General features: G+C 37.6%; 1 protein-coding gene across 5 annotated transcripts in view; it reads right to left on the bottom strand.

Moving 5' to 3' along the window:
* EPB41L4A (erythrocyte membrane protein band 4.1 like 4A) overlaps positions 1-21,669 on the bottom strand; it is a 211,479-nt gene that overhangs the window by 30,796 nt on the left and 159,014 nt on the right. For 4 of the 5 annotated variants that reach the window (XR_001597196.2, XM_016147164.2, XM_016147174.2 and 1 more), the window contains 5 exons: positions 16,543-16,633; positions 14,060-14,143; positions 12,955-13,065; positions 5,387-5,434; positions 4,254-4,331 (listed from right to left, as the gene is read on the bottom strand). Coding sequence is in view for 4 of the 5 variants with exons in the window: in XM_016147164.2 (XP_016002650.2) it covers positions 4,254-4,331; positions 5,387-5,434; positions 12,955-13,065; positions 14,060-14,143; positions 16,543-16,633 (412 nt within the window). In the remaining variant the exon portion in view is untranslated. The remainder of the gene's footprint in view (positions 1-4,253; positions 4,332-5,386; positions 5,435-12,954; positions 13,066-14,059; positions 14,144-16,542; positions 16,634-21,669) is intronic. The other variant, XM_016147196.2, reaches the window with a different exon arrangement.

Raw genomic sequence — 21,669 nt, 5'->3', positions numbered from 1 at the left:
GTAACTCCGAAATTAGATATCAAACTGTGTGATTCTATACCCCGAAGCAATCTCGTCTATTAGATTTCATTTGACTCATTAACAAAAAGATCATATTATATCCTACTTTAAAGATGAGAAAACTAAGATTTAAACTGGTTAAATGAGTGGTCTAAGATCAAATATATCGGTACATAAAAGAAGCAAGACCTTGACTCACATTCTTGGGGTTTTTTTGGACACATCGCTGACTCCTAAGTGGAAATGGAATTCAGAGAAGACTGAAGAAAGGAAGAAACGGTGGGTAAGAAGCTAAGAAAAGAAAGAGAAAGGAACTGGGTGAGGAAAAATAATATGAAAGAGATTTAAAGTGGAAGCAAGAGAATATAGATGAAGATAAGGAATAAAGGGGGCAATAAGAACTTTCTGTCATCTTGTTAGGTAGTTAGTCAGACACGAGCAACAGAGAGAAAAAAGGAAGAGAGGCCCAGCCCAGAGACCACCCAAAGAACACCCCAATAGTAGTAGAAGTCTGGGTATGCACATGCGCAGTAAGTAAAGAGTTATATAGCAGGCCAAGTGTCAATCTAAATGACCTCACTAGCCAATCATCTAGGAATGACTTTGGAACCATCCAGCGCAGCCTAAATATAATGCAGACATTCCCACTTGTGGGCCTTCTTTGCTCTTTTGTGGCCTTTTGTGTGGCCTTTTCTGGCTTTTTTGACCTTTTCGTGGCCCCCTTGTGTTAGTTATTGTGGTTACAGTGCTCTGTTACAGGGACCCAGTGCCTCCCTGGGATATGCTTTGTCTTTCTAAAACATACTTTTAATGAATCTTTTCAAATCTCATTGATCCGTGATTCTTCACTGTGTCAATGAGGAAGACCTGAGGAAAAACGCTAACTACGCTTCTAGGTTGTTATCCCTCTGCCTCCCCCATGCCATTGGGGCAACGCTAAACTCCTATTGGACCCAACGGTAACAACCTTAGTTGTTATAACAAGAATCTGTGTTGCAACTTCTAGCTCTTTATAAAAACAGAGTAAAAAAAACTCTTTCTCAAACATCAAAATCTAGAAAACTGTAGGATATGCATCCCGATTATGAAAATGGTAAAGAAAAACTAAAGCAGAAGGGGGTAGAGAAAGATATAAACAATTCCTCCCAAAAAGGAGGAGGCTGAGGACTTCCGGTGTGGAATGAAACCCTACAGTTAATGCATAACTGACCAAAGAACCCTCACACACCTCTTCTCAACAGCTTTGGACACAAAGGTGGTATGGGGAGTTGAGGGGGGTGGGGGGGGGTGTTTATCTACAGTTACGTTTTTCTAAAATTGAAACTAAACAAGAATCCTCATTTCTAATATTAGCCTTCTAGACTTGGTGTGGATTATGGCTTTATTATTATTATTATTTTTAATGATTGTTAGAAGCCACTGCTACTACTTTGGATAAAGTCGATTTGTAAACACTTTTATTAACTTCTGCTTCTCCTCACAGAAAGTGAGAGATGTTTAAATTGTTATGCATGGGAATGGCAAAATGGCTTCAGCTCCAATGGGTAGACTTTGAGAAAAGTCAGTATTTCCACAGAGTGGCCAAAACTTAACAGGAAAGACTTCCTTATGTTTAAAAAAAAAAAAAAAAAGAAGAAGAAGAACCCAACAAGAAGGGGTGGCAAAGGGAACAGCAGTCAGAAAACCACCTATAAGATCAAAAAAGTAAACCACTGGACACAGCATGGGTTTCAAAACAGTGTTTGAAAGCAAATCTGCAAAAGTCTCTGCTCCTTTGCTCCAGGTGACAGTTCCCAGTGGGAGACAGGAAAGCAGGGTGTGGTGGGTGCAGGCTCCAGTGCGCAAGAGAAGAAGCATACAGGGCTGAATTTAGAGACCTTGCTGGCAGGAAGTAGAATATTAGCATGTTCAAGATTCAGTCACTCTGCCCTATTCTAGGGTTACCAGAGTCCATGAATAAAAGCACAAAGGATGTTTGGGAGAGCTTGGCTGGGTCACACTGTTGTTGAGATGAGGAAGGACAGATGAGTTGAAGAGATCTGTCTCCCCCAAAACAGAGTCTTTTGCACAAGGAGGAAGTCAGACATCCGGAGACAACCCTTCATCACAGATGAAGACATATTGGGACCTACAGCAGCGCTGCAGTTTAAATATTCAGACCTATGCATCCTGATGTGGAATGAGTGGGTTGTAGCTAATTTAAAAAGCTAATAATGGAATAGAGGTGTTAGTGGTAGCAAAGCATAATGGGTAAGTGGCACCTAGAGGCAGAATCCTGTGTTTGCAGCCTTTCCCTGCACTCGCTGTCCCCTGCCGCACAAAAATTTTCAGGAGTAGGGTTTGGAACCAAAGACATATTTCTTCTTCCGTCTACTTCCTACTATGCCCCTGGAAGCCAGAACTCTAGACTGTATCTTCTACAGACACAGGCAAGTTATGGAACCCAATAGCAATGTTTTTGCAGGTAAAATAAATGAATTTGAAAGTCGTTGTGTCAGAGCGTGTTTTGAAAATCATTTCTCGTTAACAGCCTTACGAATTGCATTAGCATGTAAACATTCTAAAATATACTACTTATACGTGCAAAGAAATCCAATCCAAAAAATTGTTCATGGGAAGGATGAAGGAGAAGCTATCGAGGGAGAGAATACCTACAAGGAATACTGAGCCCATACAACAAGCTCAGTAATGAGCTATTTAAAGATTTGTTGGCAACCTTTAAATAGTGTTTCACTTTGAACAGCAAATGTTACTGTGAGCATTTTGGCCCCTGAAGACACTGTTTTAAATAGGCCGCCTTCTGAAAACTTAAGATTAGAGCATCTATAAGCACAGCTTACAGTACACCAAGCAAAAGAAATCTATGTTTGTTAAGATAATGGCTTGATGAATAAGTACAAATGGGAGAGGGGTTTGTGTGGTTGTTTGCTTTGCTTTGTTTTATGTTGTTTGTGCAGATACTGAATTTTAGAGCAGGAAGAGAGCACCTCAGGGAGAGCTGCCCTCCACACTTGGGTTTTTATAGCTGAAGAAACTGAAATAATTTCCTTGAGAAGAGAGTCATAACACCTTACGATCTCACGTCTATCTAGTGTGATTCTAGGTGCTAAGAAAGCTCCAGATAGAAAGCTTTCCTTTCTGTGTGGAAAATGGTCCACTCTCTCTCACAATGCTGTCTGGGCTATTATTACACAGGCTTTGTAGTGAGAGAGGAGACTGATTCAATGCATGCCAAGCACAAGGGCTCCAAGCACGAAAGAAGGACCTTGGAGATTATCTCATCCAACTTCCTCATTTTACAGAAGAGAAAAAGACAACCCAGAAAAGTAAAAGCAACCAGACCAGAGTTCCATATCAGGTGAGAACAGGTTTCCACAGTAGCACCACTGACATATTTTTGGACCCGATACTTCTTAGATGTGGAGGCTGTCCTGTGCATTGCAGGATGTTTAGCGGCATCCCTGGCCAGCAGCAATCCTCCAACCAACTGTGACAATGAAGTGTCTCAAAACATTGCCTAATATCCTGTAAGAGTGGAGGGGGAGGACAGAATTGCTCCCAGTTAAGAACCACTGGGTTAGAAACTAGTATAACCAGCAACTAAATCCCTCTCACTCCCAGCCTGATGCTTTTTCGCTATGCGAACATTTGTTTTCAAATAAATATTTTGCCACCAGGGAGAACTGATTAATGCATTAAGCCATTCCTACTACTGATTACATGTCAAATGATGTTTTAACAAGCTCTTAAAAACGAGTCTTAAAGATATAAACTAAGCACATTTCCCCATCTAATTGTGTGTACCTGACGTGAATATAAACACTTATTTGTATGTACATATACAGGAAGCTGAAACTATGGAATCTATGAAATGAGTTCCTCGTTTTGAGTTGGGCTAAATATAGCAATGCCATGTTAAAAGATAATTCAGGGAGAAATCCCTCTAGCAACAGTAAAATTTCTTACCACCCTTAGACAAATTCACTACATGTTGTACCTAAATACAGATCCGTCTTTTTTTTTTTAATTAACAAGAAACTTCATTGTCAAGTTGCTTAATTATCTTATCATAAAGATAAAAAACTCAGTTCAAAGAGCTGAGGTTTCCTAAAATATTGCTTCAAAATAGTGCCAGATTCCTTCTTAAACACAGATGAGATGATCAGGCTTAAAAATACAGACACCCACCTCTTAACCACCAATAGCAGCCTCTCATTTTGGAGTTCCAGTTAACTACAATGTTGCAATATTACCTGTTTCTCTTTTTCCGGTGTTCTCTGTTAGAATTTTCGGATTCACTACCACTGCTTGTGTTACAGCGTGAGCGTGACCTGGAGATAAAACAAGGAAAAAAAAAAACACACACACACACACATCTATGACAAACAAAACCTTTTAGGTTGGTTCTTTACAATTAATTCTGCAGTAAAATTACTAATCCAACATAAGTGTTATCCCTCCTCCAGTCAGTACTTCTCAATTCAGTCAGACATCTGAATGAATCTAAAGAAATGTGCAAGTACATTAAGACAAATGTCACCATGCATGCAGAAGTGACCACAAAACCAAGTACTTCCAGTAGCACTCTGACATGGCAAAGCTATAATCTCTGTGGTGGACTAAATATGGACATAAACTCCTGTCACACTGTCAAACCCCCAACATACATAGAGAGAGGTACAGTTTATTTCCCCTCCCCTTGAATTTGCACTGGTCCTATGACTAATTTTATCAATAGAATGAGGTAGAAGGGATACTCTGCCAGGTCCTGGACCACCCCTCAACAGGGCTAGTAGATCCTGCTTCCTCCTAGTCACTATCTATAGAAGCCTAGGCTAGCCAGGTGGAGAGACCATGGAGAGAGAGGCCCCTAACCTCCAGCCACTCTGCCAAAATACTAAGTACGAGAGAGAAAAAGGGCTCTTGAATAATCTAACTTCAGCCACCATCTGACTGTAGCTTCATCTGAGGCTAGAAAGACTAGCTAAAGAACTGTCCATTCAATCAACAGAATTACAAAAGAGTAATAAAGCTGTTGTTGCTTTAAAAGACATCAAATTGGGGGGTGGGTGGTTTTAATGTAGCAATAGATAAAGAAGACAGCTCCTCTGATACAAAGGAACAGAGAAAAAGAAATTGCTAAGGATGCGATAGAATGGAAGACTGAGAACCAGCTGAAGCCAAAATTGGTATTTGAAAATTAAAAAAAACAAATTAATAATACTCTTAAAATAGCCTAATAAAACAAACAAATAAACTAATAAAACTAATAAAGCAACTAACAAAAAAAAACAAAAACATGTTCCCATTCTTGCCTCCACACTGAGCAGTGCTAACTGCTAATCCTTCCTCCTTTCTCTGACCCTCCTTCTAATTTTTTTTTTACCTCCTCCTTTGCTTTAAATCTGAGTCTTCACCACTGTTATGGGCTTTCCTACAGAAAAATAAAATAAATGAAGACATTAAACAAAATAGAAAATTATCAATTGGCTAAGGAAAGCACACTTCAGTTAATGAATATTTGTTATATATTCATTCATTCACCAAACATTTAAATCACACATATATAAAAATCTATCAATCGATCAATCAATCACACATATATGCCAGGCCCAGAAATAAAACAACGACTGGCTTCAAGAAGTCAGCAACTTAGTGAGGGCTGCAAACAGTCTATAAATAACAATACGCAACATGACTCAAGTTCCATTCATCCAATGATGGAGTTAGTCTGCAGTTCCTAGGTCTGCCATCCACCAGGCCAAATTCAGCCATAATCTGATGTCAGTTCTCACTTGGATGCCCTTTCCAGTGTCCTGGCTTCCCAGTCTCTTGATCTTTACCCTAATAAACTATTCGGAATAACGTAGCAACCCACGTCATAGTCACTCTAGACTTTATTGTCCATAACCACCTCCAAACACATTCACCTCTCCTTCCTGTTTGCCACTCCTGTTTACCTTCGAACAGGTTCGGTGAGGCTTCCTGGTTAAATGTGTGGGCTCCGGAGGAAGACAGCCTGAACGTGTACCCCATCTCGCCCACTGCCGAGTTCTGTGATTTAAACAAATGACTCCTCTATTTGGGGCCTCAGTTTTAGTAGCGCCTCCCACGTAGTTTTGTTAGGAGGATAAAATGAATTAACACATTTAAAATGTACAGAGTAGGACCTGACCCATTGTAAGCATTCAATGTATATTAGCTATCACTATCATTGCTTACTCAACCACTTCCATTCTTCCTTTCTTTGATCTCAATGGGACTATTTGTCTACTGACCTTGCAACTTTGCATCAGCTCCTTGCCTTTCTCCATTTCTTCCCTGACTCAGCTTAGACTTCTGTCATCTCAATAACGTACATGTCAGCACTCAAATTTCCTCAAACTCTTTTGTTTTCTTTAGTCTTTTTGGTAGGACCCCAAGCATGGATGAATCCCACTATCCAGGTTTCTGGGCTGGCCCTCAACAGCTGGCGAAGCAGTGCAGGAGGGAGCCACACAAAAGAACATATTAGTTACACTACCATGCTCATAAAACCTCAAATGGATCCACAACATGGCCCAGCAATCCTACTACCCTTCTCTGATCTAAGTACTCTGTTTCTGAAAATCAGTTTTAAATTCTTTTCGCCTTGCAATCCTCTGATATAGGGTACCTCTGCTTTAACAGATAACTGTTTTCTTCCAAAAGAAAAAGGAGCAATCAAACGGCAACTCTTTCATCTTCCTCTTACCAAAAATAAAACTTACCAACATCTCCCTTTCTGTTATTTACAGATCTGTCCTTACAACTAAGGTCAGTCCCTCTGCCTGTGCTACGTAGGTCCCATTACCTCTTGTCCTCTCAATGACTTTCATTAACTACCCTCTTACCTCTCGCATATATTCAACTTGTCCTCATGGAAAATTCTTTTTCAGGTTTTTCACATTCTCCAGTCTCTCCTATTCTCACACACACACACACACACACACACACACACACACACACACACACCCCTACTTGACTCCACACATCCCCTTGTGTCTTCTGCCCAGTCTGTCCTCCTTCAAAGGCAAACTTCGTGAGAGAGGTGTCTAAGTTCCTTTACTCCATTTCCTTTCCCTTTATTCTATGTGCCTTTACACTCTGATCGGGGCACACACAGCTCTTTAATACCACCATCACAGCTTACATTCCCCCTTTTCCCAATATACTTTTATCAAATAACATAACATTGGCATGTCTCTGTCCTTACATCAAATTTCTGGATAATTAATATAAACTAGTAAAAAAAATGTGTGTGTGTGTGTGTGTATGGTTCATGTATGTAGCACTCGACAAATACAATTCTATTCTTGTATAGGTTTGACAATTTTCTTAGAGATGATAACTGTCTAGTTTTCTATGTACCTACTGGTTGGTTAGTTTTCCTTCTACTTATCACTAATTCTTAATCCAAACTCTCTAAGACAGCTGAAAAATTCCTCCTGAGATAGGTGAATGCTCCTGTCCCCCTGCTCTCATCTGGACGGTCTTCTATATAGTACTGCTGCACAAATGTCACTTTAACTCCATGTACCATGATCCAGGGACTTCCTTTTGCTTCTTTGTACGCTGAATCCCATATACCCAAGTGTCATGACTTCTTCTCTTAGCTTTGGTGGAATTTATCTTTCAGTTGTTAATAGAGAAAATTTGCATAGCAGGTACATTTTTTCAAGAGCTAGAATTTATGAAAATGTTTTTACTCTACACACATAATTATAACTTATCTGGGCATAAAATCCTAAATTGAAAATAATCTTCCTTCAGCATTTTAAATTCAATGCTTCACTATCTTGTTTTTCTGATACTAAGCAGCCCAATGCCAAAACTATGATTTGCAACCAGTTGTGCATGGATTTTTCTCTCTCATATTTCTTCCCCACTCCAAGTTTTAAAAATTCTTTCTTAATATATAATATTTTGAGATTTAATGATAATGGATCTTGGTATTCATCTAATTTTTAAATCTATTATGCCAAAAGTTCAGTGGGTTCCTATCTATAAAGTTAGATCATTCAGTTATGGGATATTTTCTTGTATTATTTCTTTTATAGTTTCTTCTCCTGCATTTTCTGGGGGTTTTGCGTTAGAAATTTCATTAGTCAAATATTTGATATCCAGGTTTGATAATTTTTTATATTTATCTCCATATATTTGTTTGTTTTTGTTCTACTTGGGGGAAAAGTTCTTTAACTTCTTCTTTAAATCCTTCAATTGATTATTTTAAATTCTGCCGCATTAATTTAAAGTCTAAGAGCTCTTACTCACTCTTTTCTTTGGATATAAAACTTTTTATTTTTTAAAGATAATTATGTTTTTTAAATTTTTTCTCTGTTTCTTACGTTGCCTCAATTTCCTATGACTTCACCACCACCACCACCAAAAACAACCCCTAGTAACTCCTAATTGTTTGTTTCAGTCTCTGTCTTTCCAAACAGAAGTTATCTTCAAATGCCAGGTGATTATGGCTCTCTCTTCATATTTGAGCATTAGGCATGAAAAAGACTGGAAATCTCTGGATGGAGAGCATGTTAACTGATGGCTTCACTGTCATGTGGGGCAATGTAAAACAGGTAGTTTCAACCATGCATTGGAGGAACCTTTGAAAGTTGGTATCTATACATCTTTTCTCTTGTATCTGTCCATTTCCTACAGTGAGATTCTCTAATTGCATGCCTGGAATATAAACCTGGCTTCTAGCATTCTGGGAATGCAAAGAGAAGGGAGCCATTTAGTAAGCAGATATTCACTCTCTTGATTTTTTTTCCCCCCACTATGGCCACAATTTGTCTCTTTTACAAAGCTAATCCTCTTCAACTAAGCCAAATAAATGCTGGAGTTTCTCTCAGCTCTGTCATTGGCTTTGTCTTTGCATTCTATCTATACTATCTATCTAGACAACCCTAATCTCTATTTCATATTTCAATAAACATCTTTAAGAAATTTATATTTCAATCTAGACAGCCAATCCAGCTTCTGACTTATCAGTAATCCATTTATATCCCACACTTGGACGTCTCAAAGGTACCACAAATTCAGCATTCCAAAAACCAAACAGTCGTCCCTTTCAATCCTATAATGTCCTGTTGATTCTTATTTCAGAGTATCATTCATTAATTCATGAAACTATACAAGCCTGGATTTCATTCTTTACATCTGTCACTCCTTCACCCTCATACTGGTCCTTCCAGCCTTATTGATTTAGCCTCCCAATGGATCTCGAAACCACTAGCTTCCTTTTCTCTACATTACCACGTTGGCCTAAGCCCCCATTCTGTTTGGCCAAGATTCATATGATATAGCCCACTGCCTGGTCTCTCTGTTTCTACTACTGTCCTCTTCCACCTTTTCTCCTCAGAATAGTAATGGACATTTTTACACATCTTTACATCTTTCTAAAAACTACTGGTCTAATGACCAAAATCCTCAAAAAGGCTCAGGTCTTATGAGGTCTGGCACCATTTTTCTCTCTGAGCTCATTTCTAACACTTTTCTGTCGACTATCAATGCATGAGCAACACTCGCCTTTTGTCATTTTCACAAATGCCCCCCCCCCTCCATCCCAAGGCCTATGCACATGCTCTTGTCCTAGATTCCGGCTCCAGAATTCCACCTCAAGGAACCCTCCCAGACCTTCCCGACTCAACAACTCAGCAAAATTCCCCCTAATAGTGCTGGTTACACAGGTCAGGCAGCTATTCTTGTGACACATGTACTTTTCCGTATGCACATTCAGTTTCAATTTTAAAAAAGATGCCTTTTAAATCCCCCTAAGCATAACTCTGAGACCCCGAAGACATATAAAAGTCATAAACGCACTGGTCTTTGTGTGATTTGTATAATCCTTCCCCAACAAACTGTAGGCTCTCAAAGGGCAGAGACTTTCTTTAGTGCTGTTTAACACAGAGCCTGGCATAAAGTAAGCACTCAGTAAACATTTTTGAGGGTAAAGATGAATGGGGTGAAAATAAATTGTACTGCCAAAAAAGTACGCTGGCTTTATTTTTCCAGAACAGGAATATTTAAACAACCAGGCTTCAGGGTCTCCATGAACCTTAAAAATTATATGGAAGTTTGTATGTGTATTTCATTATGCACATTTTGCCCCCTAGGAAAAGAATCCAACATTTCATTAGATTCTCAGAGTTCTATTATCCAAAACAGTCAAGGACCAATGTTCTAGACTCTGTCGGAGTTTGACAGATGACTCTATCTAATGACAAACAACTGGCAGAACATGAAATTTTGATATCTTTTACAAAACATGTTATCCTGGCATCCGCTACAAAGTAGAATTCCCTATCCTTAAATTTAAGTCCTTGAGATCCTTCCATGCTAATGACAGATCTTGGTTTTAAATGTCAGAGTTAACGCATCTATGTAGGGATTTACACCCAGGGGCAAGGTAAATATGTGTGAAGATAAAACAAAACTAACAAGAACAGGGCCACTGCAGGACATTCATAGTGAAAAGTAAAAAAAAAAAAAAAAAAAAAAAAAAAAAAAAAAAAAAGAGTTTTAGCTCTCCCACGCCAACATGCAGCAATGGCTAATCTCCTCAAACACACATGCCGAATAAGAGAACTTTCAAGTGATGCACAGAACAAGACAGAAGGCTCTGTGGTTGCTCAGACAAAATCAAAATGGTCTTTCCCTTGGATGGCGTCAATGAAAGAACCTTGTAACCACTCACCACAATTATTTCTCTGTATTTCACAGGAAACCAACAGAAAATGTATCTCAGTACAGAAGTCATTAAGTCTGGATCTGAGAATGTATATGCTCCAAATTATTTCAAGCATTTAGTTTGAAAAAAAAATAATGTAAATTTTGGTATATTGTACCAAAACTTGATAAATTCATTTTGAATATATTAAAATCGAAATGGCCATCTGCTCAACACGTATAATTTTATTTAGGTAATAATGACAAAGTACACTAATAATTAAGGAGGAAAAACTGTAAAAACCTATCTAACAATAATCATACAGTGCCAAATTTCTAATATATTTAGTGATTCCTACCACCCACATCCCCTCAACACATATATACATACAAATGCGCTCCAAAAATGGTGTTTAACTGTTTGTTATCCAAGCTGAATCAATCCTTGGTAGGGAAGGAGAACAAAAAATCTTTCCTCCTGCCTCATTTAAATGATAGTTCTTTATCCCTGCCTTTTTCACTTGTATAGACCTGGATCCACATCCCAGATGTGTTACGAAGGACAGTTACCGTGATCTACCTGAGTCTCAGTTTTCTCATCTGTAAAATTGACATGATAATGCTGGACCAGGTATTTTCCATGATACTCAGCCCCATCTCAACCCATCTACAATCTTTCCCACATTGCCAAGACTAGATGCCTGAAAATTACATTTTTCTGGACTACTTAGCCAGCTAGGTTCCACCGAGAGAGGCACTTAGGTAGGATTTGAAGGCAGGAGAAAAGGGAAAGCGATGTGCTCCTGAAAGTACCTACAGCATCCACTACTGAACTCCTGAGAAGCGGAGAGCCCACCATGTTACCTGCGGTGGTGGTACCTCCAACAGCGGCAGCAAGAGTCGTTCCTATGGTAGTGGTACCTACAGCTATGTCAGTAGTAAGCACAGGCCAGTGAGGGCCATCTTTGGGATCTCTGGGTAACAAACACCCTCTTTTCTTCTTTGGTTTCTCCACAGAGCAGGGTCAGTAGAGCGTCCAGACCTCACAGATGTACCACTCTGTCTTTTGTTCCTTCTTCACTCCTACTCACGTTTATGCACTAAAGTACCATGCATTAATCCCTCTCTACTCAAAATGCCTAGTGACTGAATGATGCAAATGCCCATTTCCAGATGATTATTATAAGGATCAAATGAGATAATATATAGCAAACAATTTGCTCAGGACTTAGAACAGGATAAATGCCAACTACTGTTCCACTATTCTGTCTAATCACTGTTGATCATGATTTATCTCTCCCTTTCCAGTCCTACTAGGTGAAGGTGATACAGACCTTTCTCTTCTTAACTATCAAAGGATTTCAGTGAAATTGAATCTGGTTTGAGAAAGGTGGGGAATAAGACTCTGGGAAATTGGTACAAGTAGAAAGAATCAGATAGGGATGGACCACCAAGTAAGTATAAACTAAGGCACAAGAGAGAGAAGGGCTTCTGCTTTCCAGATCCACAGCATATATATATCAAAATATATATATATATTGTTATCTGAGAACATGACCTGAACTTGTCATAATTATAAAAGTCACATATAAAATACCTCTTATATAGGTAAAACAAAGTAAAATGGCTCCCGTTATATAGGAATGAAATGAATTTAACTTGGACCCATCACATTGCCCAGCCTGTTTTGCAAAGGGAATCTAAAACTTCTACAAACAGACGCTAAAAAAAGAAAATTAAGTACACACACACAAACACACACACACACACATACACACACACACACACAATCATATATAATCTGACCTGCTGGGTAAAAAGGGTTCATTTTCTCTGTGTTTTGAAAAGGGTTTTATTCACATTTATGCAACAATATCATTCTGGAGAGCAGAGCACTTGGCCTCAGCTAAGATTTATCTATAAACATAATTTCATCTTCTCAGGTCAAAAAATTTAATATCTCATATATTAATATAGATCATTAATATAATATATACTATGTAATATAATGTATTATGCATACTATATAACATATAGTTAATATATATACATATTGTTAACTTATCAGTCTTAATCACAACATAGGAAGAAGTTCCTATCAATATTTTTGAAATTATTCTCTGAAACTCTGTCTGTTTAAGAGAAATGTTTCAGGATTCCTAGCTAATTTTATCTCAAAAACCACAAGCTTTCTGTTAACTTAAGGAGACTGGAACTCTGAGCTTCTGTTGAGAATCAAAAACAGAGGGGCTGTGTTCAGTTTACCTTCTCCTTGTTGGCTGTACAGAGTCGTCACTCCCACAGGAGGGGTTCCGGTGGCGCATGTAGGGGAACTTTGGGGATTTTGTTCGGTCATTGGGAGAGTTGTAGAGTCCACTGGGGTGGAAGAGGAATGGTCAATAATGACTACAGAGGGCCCAGAAGAGCGAACACCCTCACCCTAGAACCTGATACTTCTATGCAAGAGTTCGTAACTTCATAGTTGATAATCACAGGGGAATACTAGATTGTGGACACACAGATCTCTTTGCTGACAAGATATAGTAAAAGAAAAGAGAGGTAAGACCTGGTATAACAAATCATAAAAGTCATTATTTTGCAGGAATGGATTTGCCTCATTGGCCTTCAACAGTTAGAAATGAACAGACCCAGATGATAGCAATAATAACAACAACAAATTGCATTTATGATACACCTACCACATGCTAGGCGCTGACCAAGCTAAAAGCTTTGTATTCATTATCTTAGCTAATCTTCACATCAACCCTATTTAACCAAAAATAATAATAATAAAAAAAATAAAGGAAATACAGAGTTTTTAATTAAGTAGCTCAAGTAAGGAGCTAGAAAGTGGTAGAGCTAGAATTTGAACCCCTGGGTGGTCATACCTAAAACTACCATAACTATACAGCCAGCAGGCTATAATGCAGGTCTGTCACTGGTTTGGTAGTTATGAGCAAAAGAAATTAAATATCTATGTATTTTAGGAGTAAAGGTCTTCTAGAATCACTATAGTTTTTAACTAAAATTTTTATAAGAATTAAAATTAGAGAAATTATCTTTATTTCATTTAGAATATATTCAGAAATATATTATCTTACTCTAAGCCACCACAATGACCTTCCAAGACAGTTTCTTAATATACACTAGTTTTCATTTCTGTCTTTCCAGGAGAGAGTTTCAAGTTAGGACACATCCTGTTGATTTCTACTTCAGAAGTTCCCGGTCACACTGATTTAGGAATCTGACTGCCTCGTCCAGAAGTAGTCATAACCAGCCACAGGATTCCATTATTTGATAGGGGCAAATGCTATCCACTTTTCTACTATTCTCCTTTAGGGGACCAAAAAAAAAAAAAAAATCCCTTTACCTCTGGGGGCCGTTTTCTTCCCATGGTGCATGAGATTTGCTTCTTTGGGTGTCAGGGCTGTTTTCATTCTTTGTTTTCTTAAAGCTTTAAAAAAAAAAAAGAATACAAAACAAATCAACTAGAATATAAAAAGAATCTGTGTACTTATTTCTTCAGTAAAATTATTTATTTAACAAATGCCTACGAATGTGTGTTTTTATTTATATTTGGGACTTACCCCAAAAAGATTATGAAGCGGTTGCCTAAAAAGACACGTCTCCAGCAAGTAATTCTGAGTCTTTCCCCACCCTCTTCCTTTCTAGTTTTACTGCTTTTAAATCAAAAGAAGGCTCGTCATCCATTTTTATGAAACTCAAGAGAGTCCGCCTGCATGACAGGAAGCAAGGGCAACCAGCTGATGAAGAAGGAAAACTCTTTTTAGCAGCGGCCAGAGACTCCCTGGCTCTGGACTTGGGACTGAATCTGTGCAGGTCAGTAAGCTCTAGGCAGGTTTAGGCTACCCACATCGACCTTTCCTTGCCCCCAGTTTCCACATCTTGGCATCATCCGTCCAAACAAGAATGACTTTCAAATGCTATTTCCTGACCTAGTATCATCTTTCTGTCCTAAGAATGTAAGTATAACCAAGTTGTTATCCAATCCCAACAAATTGTTTTAGAAACACATGGGAGACACCAGGAAGGGACTCATTAGAAGCTGGCTCACCAGTGGGGGAGGGGAGGTGTGTCATCTCTAACTTCCCCAGGAGAGTCTCATAATCTACTTTTAACCCTGACTTTTTGAGGCATCTCCTATATAACTGTCCTCAAACATAGTCATAGCAAGGTTCTTTATAAAGCCAAGATAGAGGAGAGAGAAAAAATAGACAAGGTCATTCAAAAAAGGGAAAATAAACTTCTACCCTAGCATATTATAATTATACAGGAATATAAGCCTAAAAAAATATGTTTGACGAAAGCACATAACTCATAGCATTAGTAGACAGTAGTAGGTTTTATATATGAACGTTACTTTTATAAAGGTTAGAAATCTTTAGAAGATCAAATTTCCAAAGTAAAAGTTTACTTTTGAAATGTGGAAAAATAATAAATATTGTAGATATTTAATACAACAGCAGAAAATGTTCACATACCCACACAGGTGTGTGAGAGTTTAATAAGTAAAAAAGAAAAGGGAAATTGAGAAATGGAATAGCAAGATGAAAGGAGAATTGGGAGACAAAGAACAATGAAATCCTGGGTGGCAAATTAATGGCATTCACTCCCTAAGCTAGTTCTCATCTAGAGCTTGAGTGGGGGAATCTGGCAGTCCTTCAGGTATCGGTTCTGTTGGCAAGACCTCAGTTACAAAGGAGACTGAACTCCTTTTCCACATTCTAAAAGGCTTGGGAACTGAATTTCAGGGAGGATTACTATTCTTACGCTGGACTTACTATAGCACATCCTGTGCAAACGGGTTAAGGTGACTCTACCCACAGCTGTGAGGCTGACTAAGGGAGGCACAGTAAGCTAAAGTGTATGCAAAGGCAAATAACTTGTCATTCCAAAAGAGAATCTGTACAGGGAGTGTTCTGGAAACCTGATAAAAGAAAACCCTGCAGTCAAAACCCTGGGGGCAAACATCGCAACTCTGAGAATCCTTATACCTTAAAACTACTTTGGTAAGAAATTATATACTGTATTTCTCCAAGTAATCACAATCCAGCTAAATGAAGACACCATTATTTACTAACAAAAGATGGAGGAGATGATCTAAGAATTCTTTCAAGGTCACATATTTCTGATTACTTGGACTTCTCCATGATGTGTGTGGAGTAATCTCTAGAGAGAATATGAACTGATGAAAGCTGCTCATTGTATGTCTGAAACGCTGTTCCATGAACATAATTGGAGATAGAAAAAAATTACACAAAAATAGTATCTTAAGAACAAGTCTGATCTTTCAGGGAAACAATTCATGTAATATATTAAAAGAAAGTCTTTCCGCTGGGGAATGCTGCTGGGAAAATTGATGCAAAGGACCATGACAACCCTTCATACATATGCAAACACTGACTTTTGAAGCCCTGCGCCTCTAAATGCTATAAACTCTCTTTCCAGGGCCATAGTTCAGTGTACTGCTGTAATGAACACAGTACATTAAACATGAATATCATCCACTTTATTTCATAGGTCCCTTTGAGTTAGTCCATTATACCATGCCATTTAAGAAATCACATGGAATTTTCACTTTGCTGCCAAGAACGCAGACCACAGACTATCTTGGAGTCCACCATGCTGTGACAGCAGGAGTATTTCCTTCAATTGAGAGAGGCAGGATCTGATGTTTTATAATTCAATTGCATTATAAAATAGTCTTTGGCCCACAGACTATTTTGATCAAAAGTGTTAGTTAATTATCAAAATGAAAAGATTCTTAACCTTGCCCACAGGAACAATCATCTTTGTGACAGCGCATAACGTTCCTTCAGTTAACTGACTGACCTTTTTATTGGTGAAGGTGCAATAATTTTAGTTGTTCCTTCATGTTCTCCATTTTCCATGTTTGCAGTTACTCGATTTATGCTGTTTGATCCTAGTAGCAAAGAGAGAGAAGAGAAGATAAAAGGAAGAAGGAGACAGTGATGAGGAAAACAGCAAGAAGCACAAAATTATTTTCAAATGCAATTTTGGGGATGTCATGGCACACTGGGTTGATAAATTATAATTCCAAATAAATAATGAGTTGAACAATAAGGTGCTATTTTCTGACATGTAAAACCATCAGTCCTCAACATAACAATGTCCTATGGGGTCTAGGCTATGACACTACTTTAAAATGGGACCTTATGAGACTCTGAGAGTTAATTAATAACTCCATACATCATGGACATTCTTAGACTGTTCAAATAAGATTCTAAGATATTTAGTGCTTTATCTTGAAATGTAAAACATAGTAATTGATAGCTATGCTGTAAAGAAGTGACCAATTCTTGGCATGCCATGATAGTTTCCATTCTAAAACAAAGCAAAGGACAATACATTTTAAACTTGGAACTATGAAATATTTCAACTCATTATACAGATGGCAAAAAAAGAGTAATACAGATGTGATTTGTACCTCATGCGCACACAAAAAATTTTCAAATGTGTTTATGCAAACATCTCTAAAAGCCTAAAACTGACTTTTTAAAAGCTGTTATTGCACAGATTTGCCTATATGTTAGGTGAACCAGCAGAGGGAGCCCCCAGTAGACAAGATGTTGCAAATCTTGATCCAATAGAGATAAGTGATGGGCTAGGCTCATCCAGGAAGTCTGGACCTCATTCTCTGAACAGAGGCTGATAAGCCTGTAGAGATGAGATGTGTAGGCACTGATGATGACTCTTCTCAAATGGCATGAACCTCTCTCTGGGAGGTGCAGGGGAGACCAGTGAGGGGATGCCCGAAGTTCTTTTTCAATTAACTCTATGCTCTACAGGTGTGTCTACCTCAAAGCAGTATCTTGCAGATGTCCACAGTTTGAGTCCTTCAACCTAAAATGTAATCATCACTAACCACTGATGGTTTTCAAGTCATGAGATGAACTTGTAATAGTAGTAAGAGCTAATATTTATTGAGCATTTATTATGTGTCAGGTGCTATTCCAAGCACCTCATGTTTATTTATTCATATAATCCTCGAAATAATCCTATGAGGTAAATACTAACCTTAGTCCCATCTTTAAGATTAAAAAAATAAATAAAAGGGCCTTTCCTAAGGTCTCACAGCATATGGGGTTGGAGCAGGTGTGTAGCTTTGAAACCCAGCAGTGTGGCTCCAGAGACTTAAATCTAAACCACAATACATGGCCTTCCATGTGCCCTCTGTGCCCCACTTTTTCAATAGTTAAAAAGTCAGTCTAAATTAAGGGTCTACTGGAAAGGAGGTAGACTCTTTAGAAGATAAGTGAAAAGAACATCCAATGAAGAGAACATCCCATAGCCAACTAAGAGGAGAATTTTTTCTCTCAAGGTTAACTAAGACTGAAATGAAGGAATGTGATGTAGATTCAATATCGAATTTTGGTTCCTATTTTGTAATGCTGAACTGGAAAGGCGAGCCTAGAGATACATGTGGCATTAAAGGCCAGCTCTTGCTAAAGTAACATTCAGAATTCAGGCATCAGAAAAGAATAGCATTGGAGCCTATGGGAAATTTCACCAGGAAATTTCATTATAAATATGGGATACAACCAATTCCCTTGAACTACCCCATGGCCAGTTACTGTCTATTTTACCACAACCATTATTAAAATCATAAGGGTAGATTCCCAAAATTCCAGCCACAGATTTGAGATGGATCTGCTTCTCAAATGTGGAACTCTGTGTGGTATGTGGGACAGTGGCAAGACGGATCAATTCATTTGTGATTATTTTTAGTTGTTTCTAATAATTTTTTTATGTGGTATTGTTCTTAACTGGCATTATTACTTCATAATATAAATAAGACTTCCATGTACCTAAGGCTGTTTCCTCAGGCCTGCGAGAGGAGAAGGCACAACAGAGAGACCAATACCCACCACCAATAACTCCATTCGGAGAGGCACCGAGCAAAGGTGAACATCGTGATGCTAACCAAAGCCCTGTAACAAGTTTAAGCACAAGCCTAGATTTACTCCAAACCCTACCTCATTAGATGGACTAGTCTAACAACTAACCACCTTGGGGAAAGTCAGGTTGCTTAATCACTTTCACCTAGTTTTCTTCTATCCAAATCTTCCAAAAAAATTAATAAACAGGTAGACAAACAACTGAGAAACATTTTAAAATAGAAAAATTTCATATTAAATAAATATGGTATATATTTTCTTCAAAAGAACATTTGATTATTCATGAAATCCAAATCTTAATTTTATGATGAAACACTAGATGAGTTGTTTTTTAAAAGACTTTCAGGGGGGAAAAAAATCACGAATATGAGCTCTCTGAGACACGAACAGTAAGGTCAGGCTTCTCCAAAACAAATTGTTCAACTCTAAAGACTATTTTACTAACACAACAGTCATAATTCTCATATACACGGCATAAATAAGGTATTATCAGTAATACGATTTAATTCACGGCTCTTTTCTTTTAAAACAGTGGACTACTAACTAAATATCTGTTTAAATGTATTCTCCTCGCCCTACCTTGTGAATTGGACCAGCCTAGGTCTTAAAAGCCTTTCTAGGAAAACAACTTAAAGGAGGAAAAGCTACTTAACAACAATAACTTACTGGGAGGACTTAATTAATGAGATTTTATCATACTGCCATTTGAGAAGAAAGCTAAGCTATGTGTTGGTTAGGTTATGTGTTGGTTACCAAAATCTGCAAAAGTGAGAAATACAGGTTATGAATTACTTAGGTTTACTGACCCCATTTCACTGACATTGATGACTAACTTTTTTCCCCATGAATCACCTTACAGAATCATTCCTTCTACATCATTTCACATTCTTGGGCTACAGAGAAGAGGTGATCTGACAAACTCTAAACACGAAAGGGCTCATGTTTTCATGTGTTATTGGCCAGAGTAATTCCATTTTAAAAAAGAAAAGTTAAAGCCAAATATTAACTAAAATAATTAATTGATAACAATGGAATTTCAAGCACTGCTCCAGGAGGTATTTTGAAGTTGGAAAAATCTTTTTTCTTCACACTTCTTTTATTGTAAATTATAACAGCCCACTGCAAAAGAATATATTATACATATATGAAAGGTTTAACAAATTATTATAAAGAAAATGGCTATTTAACCATTCCCACTTTAAGAAATAAAACATTGAAGGCAAATCACTCTATTTGGGGCAACTCTTTCTTTTAGATAAAGCCAAACAGTTGTTCTCCAACTAAAATATCTAGAAACAGAAATTATTATGTATTCATTTCACAAAATATTTATAGTATACACAATAAAATTATTAATTTTAATTTTTAAATGAAAGTTAAGGCCTCAAATATTTTTATTGAGGTATAATTCAAATGTTACATTAATGACAGGATTTGATATTTGTATTTATTGCCAAATGATCACCACAATAAGTCTAGTTAACATCTGTCACCATACATAATTACAAAACTGTTTTACTTGTGATGAGAACTTTTAAGATCTACTCTCTTAGCAACTTCCAAATGTTCAATATAGTACTGTCAACTACAACAACTCTGTTGTACATTACATCCCCATGAATTACTTACTTTATAATAAGCCCTCAAAATCTTAATAAATGAAGGACATTGTGTCCCTCTATAAAGGATGTATTTCTGTTTCCACTCTTTTTACCACTAAAAGGGGAAAAAGTGTCAAAACTAAGACCGAAAAATCCTGGATGTGGTAGTACGGGAAATGTGGGACAAGAGGGCATGTGCCATACCCTGTAGGACTTGGCTACTTCTTAGAAACAGCCTCATGCGATAGCGTGCTGCTCTACTGAATGATTGCCACAGATTATCTGTAACAAAGATCAGTTATTGACATATGGATGTGAAATCTGTATTTTATTTTAGATTAAATATTAACTGCAGCAAGACTACTGAGAAGGAGTCGAGAGCATCCAATTCATTTTAAATATTGTTCACACTGAAAACACAAAGGGCTGTATTTCAGGAGACTGGTCGCATCTAGAAGAATGAGTTTATCAGGGGGCTTATTAAGGAGCCAAATCTAACTCATAACCTGTGATCATGTTTTTTTCTGGACTGTTAGACACTATAATTTAATACGGGCCCACAATTCTCCACAGCTGAGACAATACTGCAATGCCAGTGTCTGATGTCCCATGGTCTCATCTGTTCATTTTTTAACATCCTAAATGCAAATGCTTCCAGCCTGTGTGCATCAGACCACTACCAAGCTTTTGTGTACTTTGGCTCTCTTCACGTTTGAGTGCCCTCATCTTAAGTGACCCTCACCTTCAGTTCAGGAAGAATGGCTGTCAGAAACAGAATCAACTCTCCCAGGATCTATTTAGCTACTTGATCTGGGGGCAATTCTTTAAAGTCATCTCTGTGATGTCAAGATCTGGTGATGAATACACATGGCTGTCCAATTATAAAAACACTTTGCATTTAAATAGTATTATAAGTCTCACAAAATTTGTAACTCTATTTGATACTTAAATTAGTCAACCTAAATTAAATCTTTGATGTTACTTAAATGTTGTCACTGATTTTAATCTACAGAGTGAACATGAAAAATGAATATGTGACATTTAAATGAAAAAATATATATGTCAGTAAGTAACAATGCCTCAGTCTGTTATATGGGGAAAGGACAAACAGTCAATAAGGAAAGCAGGATTGTGATATATAAATAGTTTTGTTTTAAGAACTCTGAAATATGATAAATTTCTAAACTTTCAGGTTAAATTTTATCCCATTTAATCACATATCTTCTCTTCTCTAAACTTAAAAAAAAAGGAAAGAAAAAGAAACTCTGTATTTGATGCTTAAGACAGATAACCAGGACAGATTATAACTATTTTCAATACAATAGGTTATTAGGTTTCAGCAAACCCAATCTGATTGTATATTATCTAAGCCAATACAACTTCTCAGAAGAAATGTGATATTCATGAATTAAGAATGAGCTAATAAATGGAAATATATT

The sequence above is a fragment of the Rousettus aegyptiacus genome, unplaced genomic scaffold (genome assembly GCF_014176215.1).
Source record: "Rousettus aegyptiacus isolate mRouAeg1 unplaced genomic scaffold, mRouAeg1.p scaffold_m13_p_8, whole genome shotgun sequence".
Taxonomy (NCBI): Eukaryota; Metazoa; Chordata; class Mammalia; order Chiroptera; family Pteropodidae; genus Rousettus; species Rousettus aegyptiacus.
Note: the sequence above shows the minus strand (reverse complement) of the source record. Positions and strands in the feature narration are given on the sequence as shown.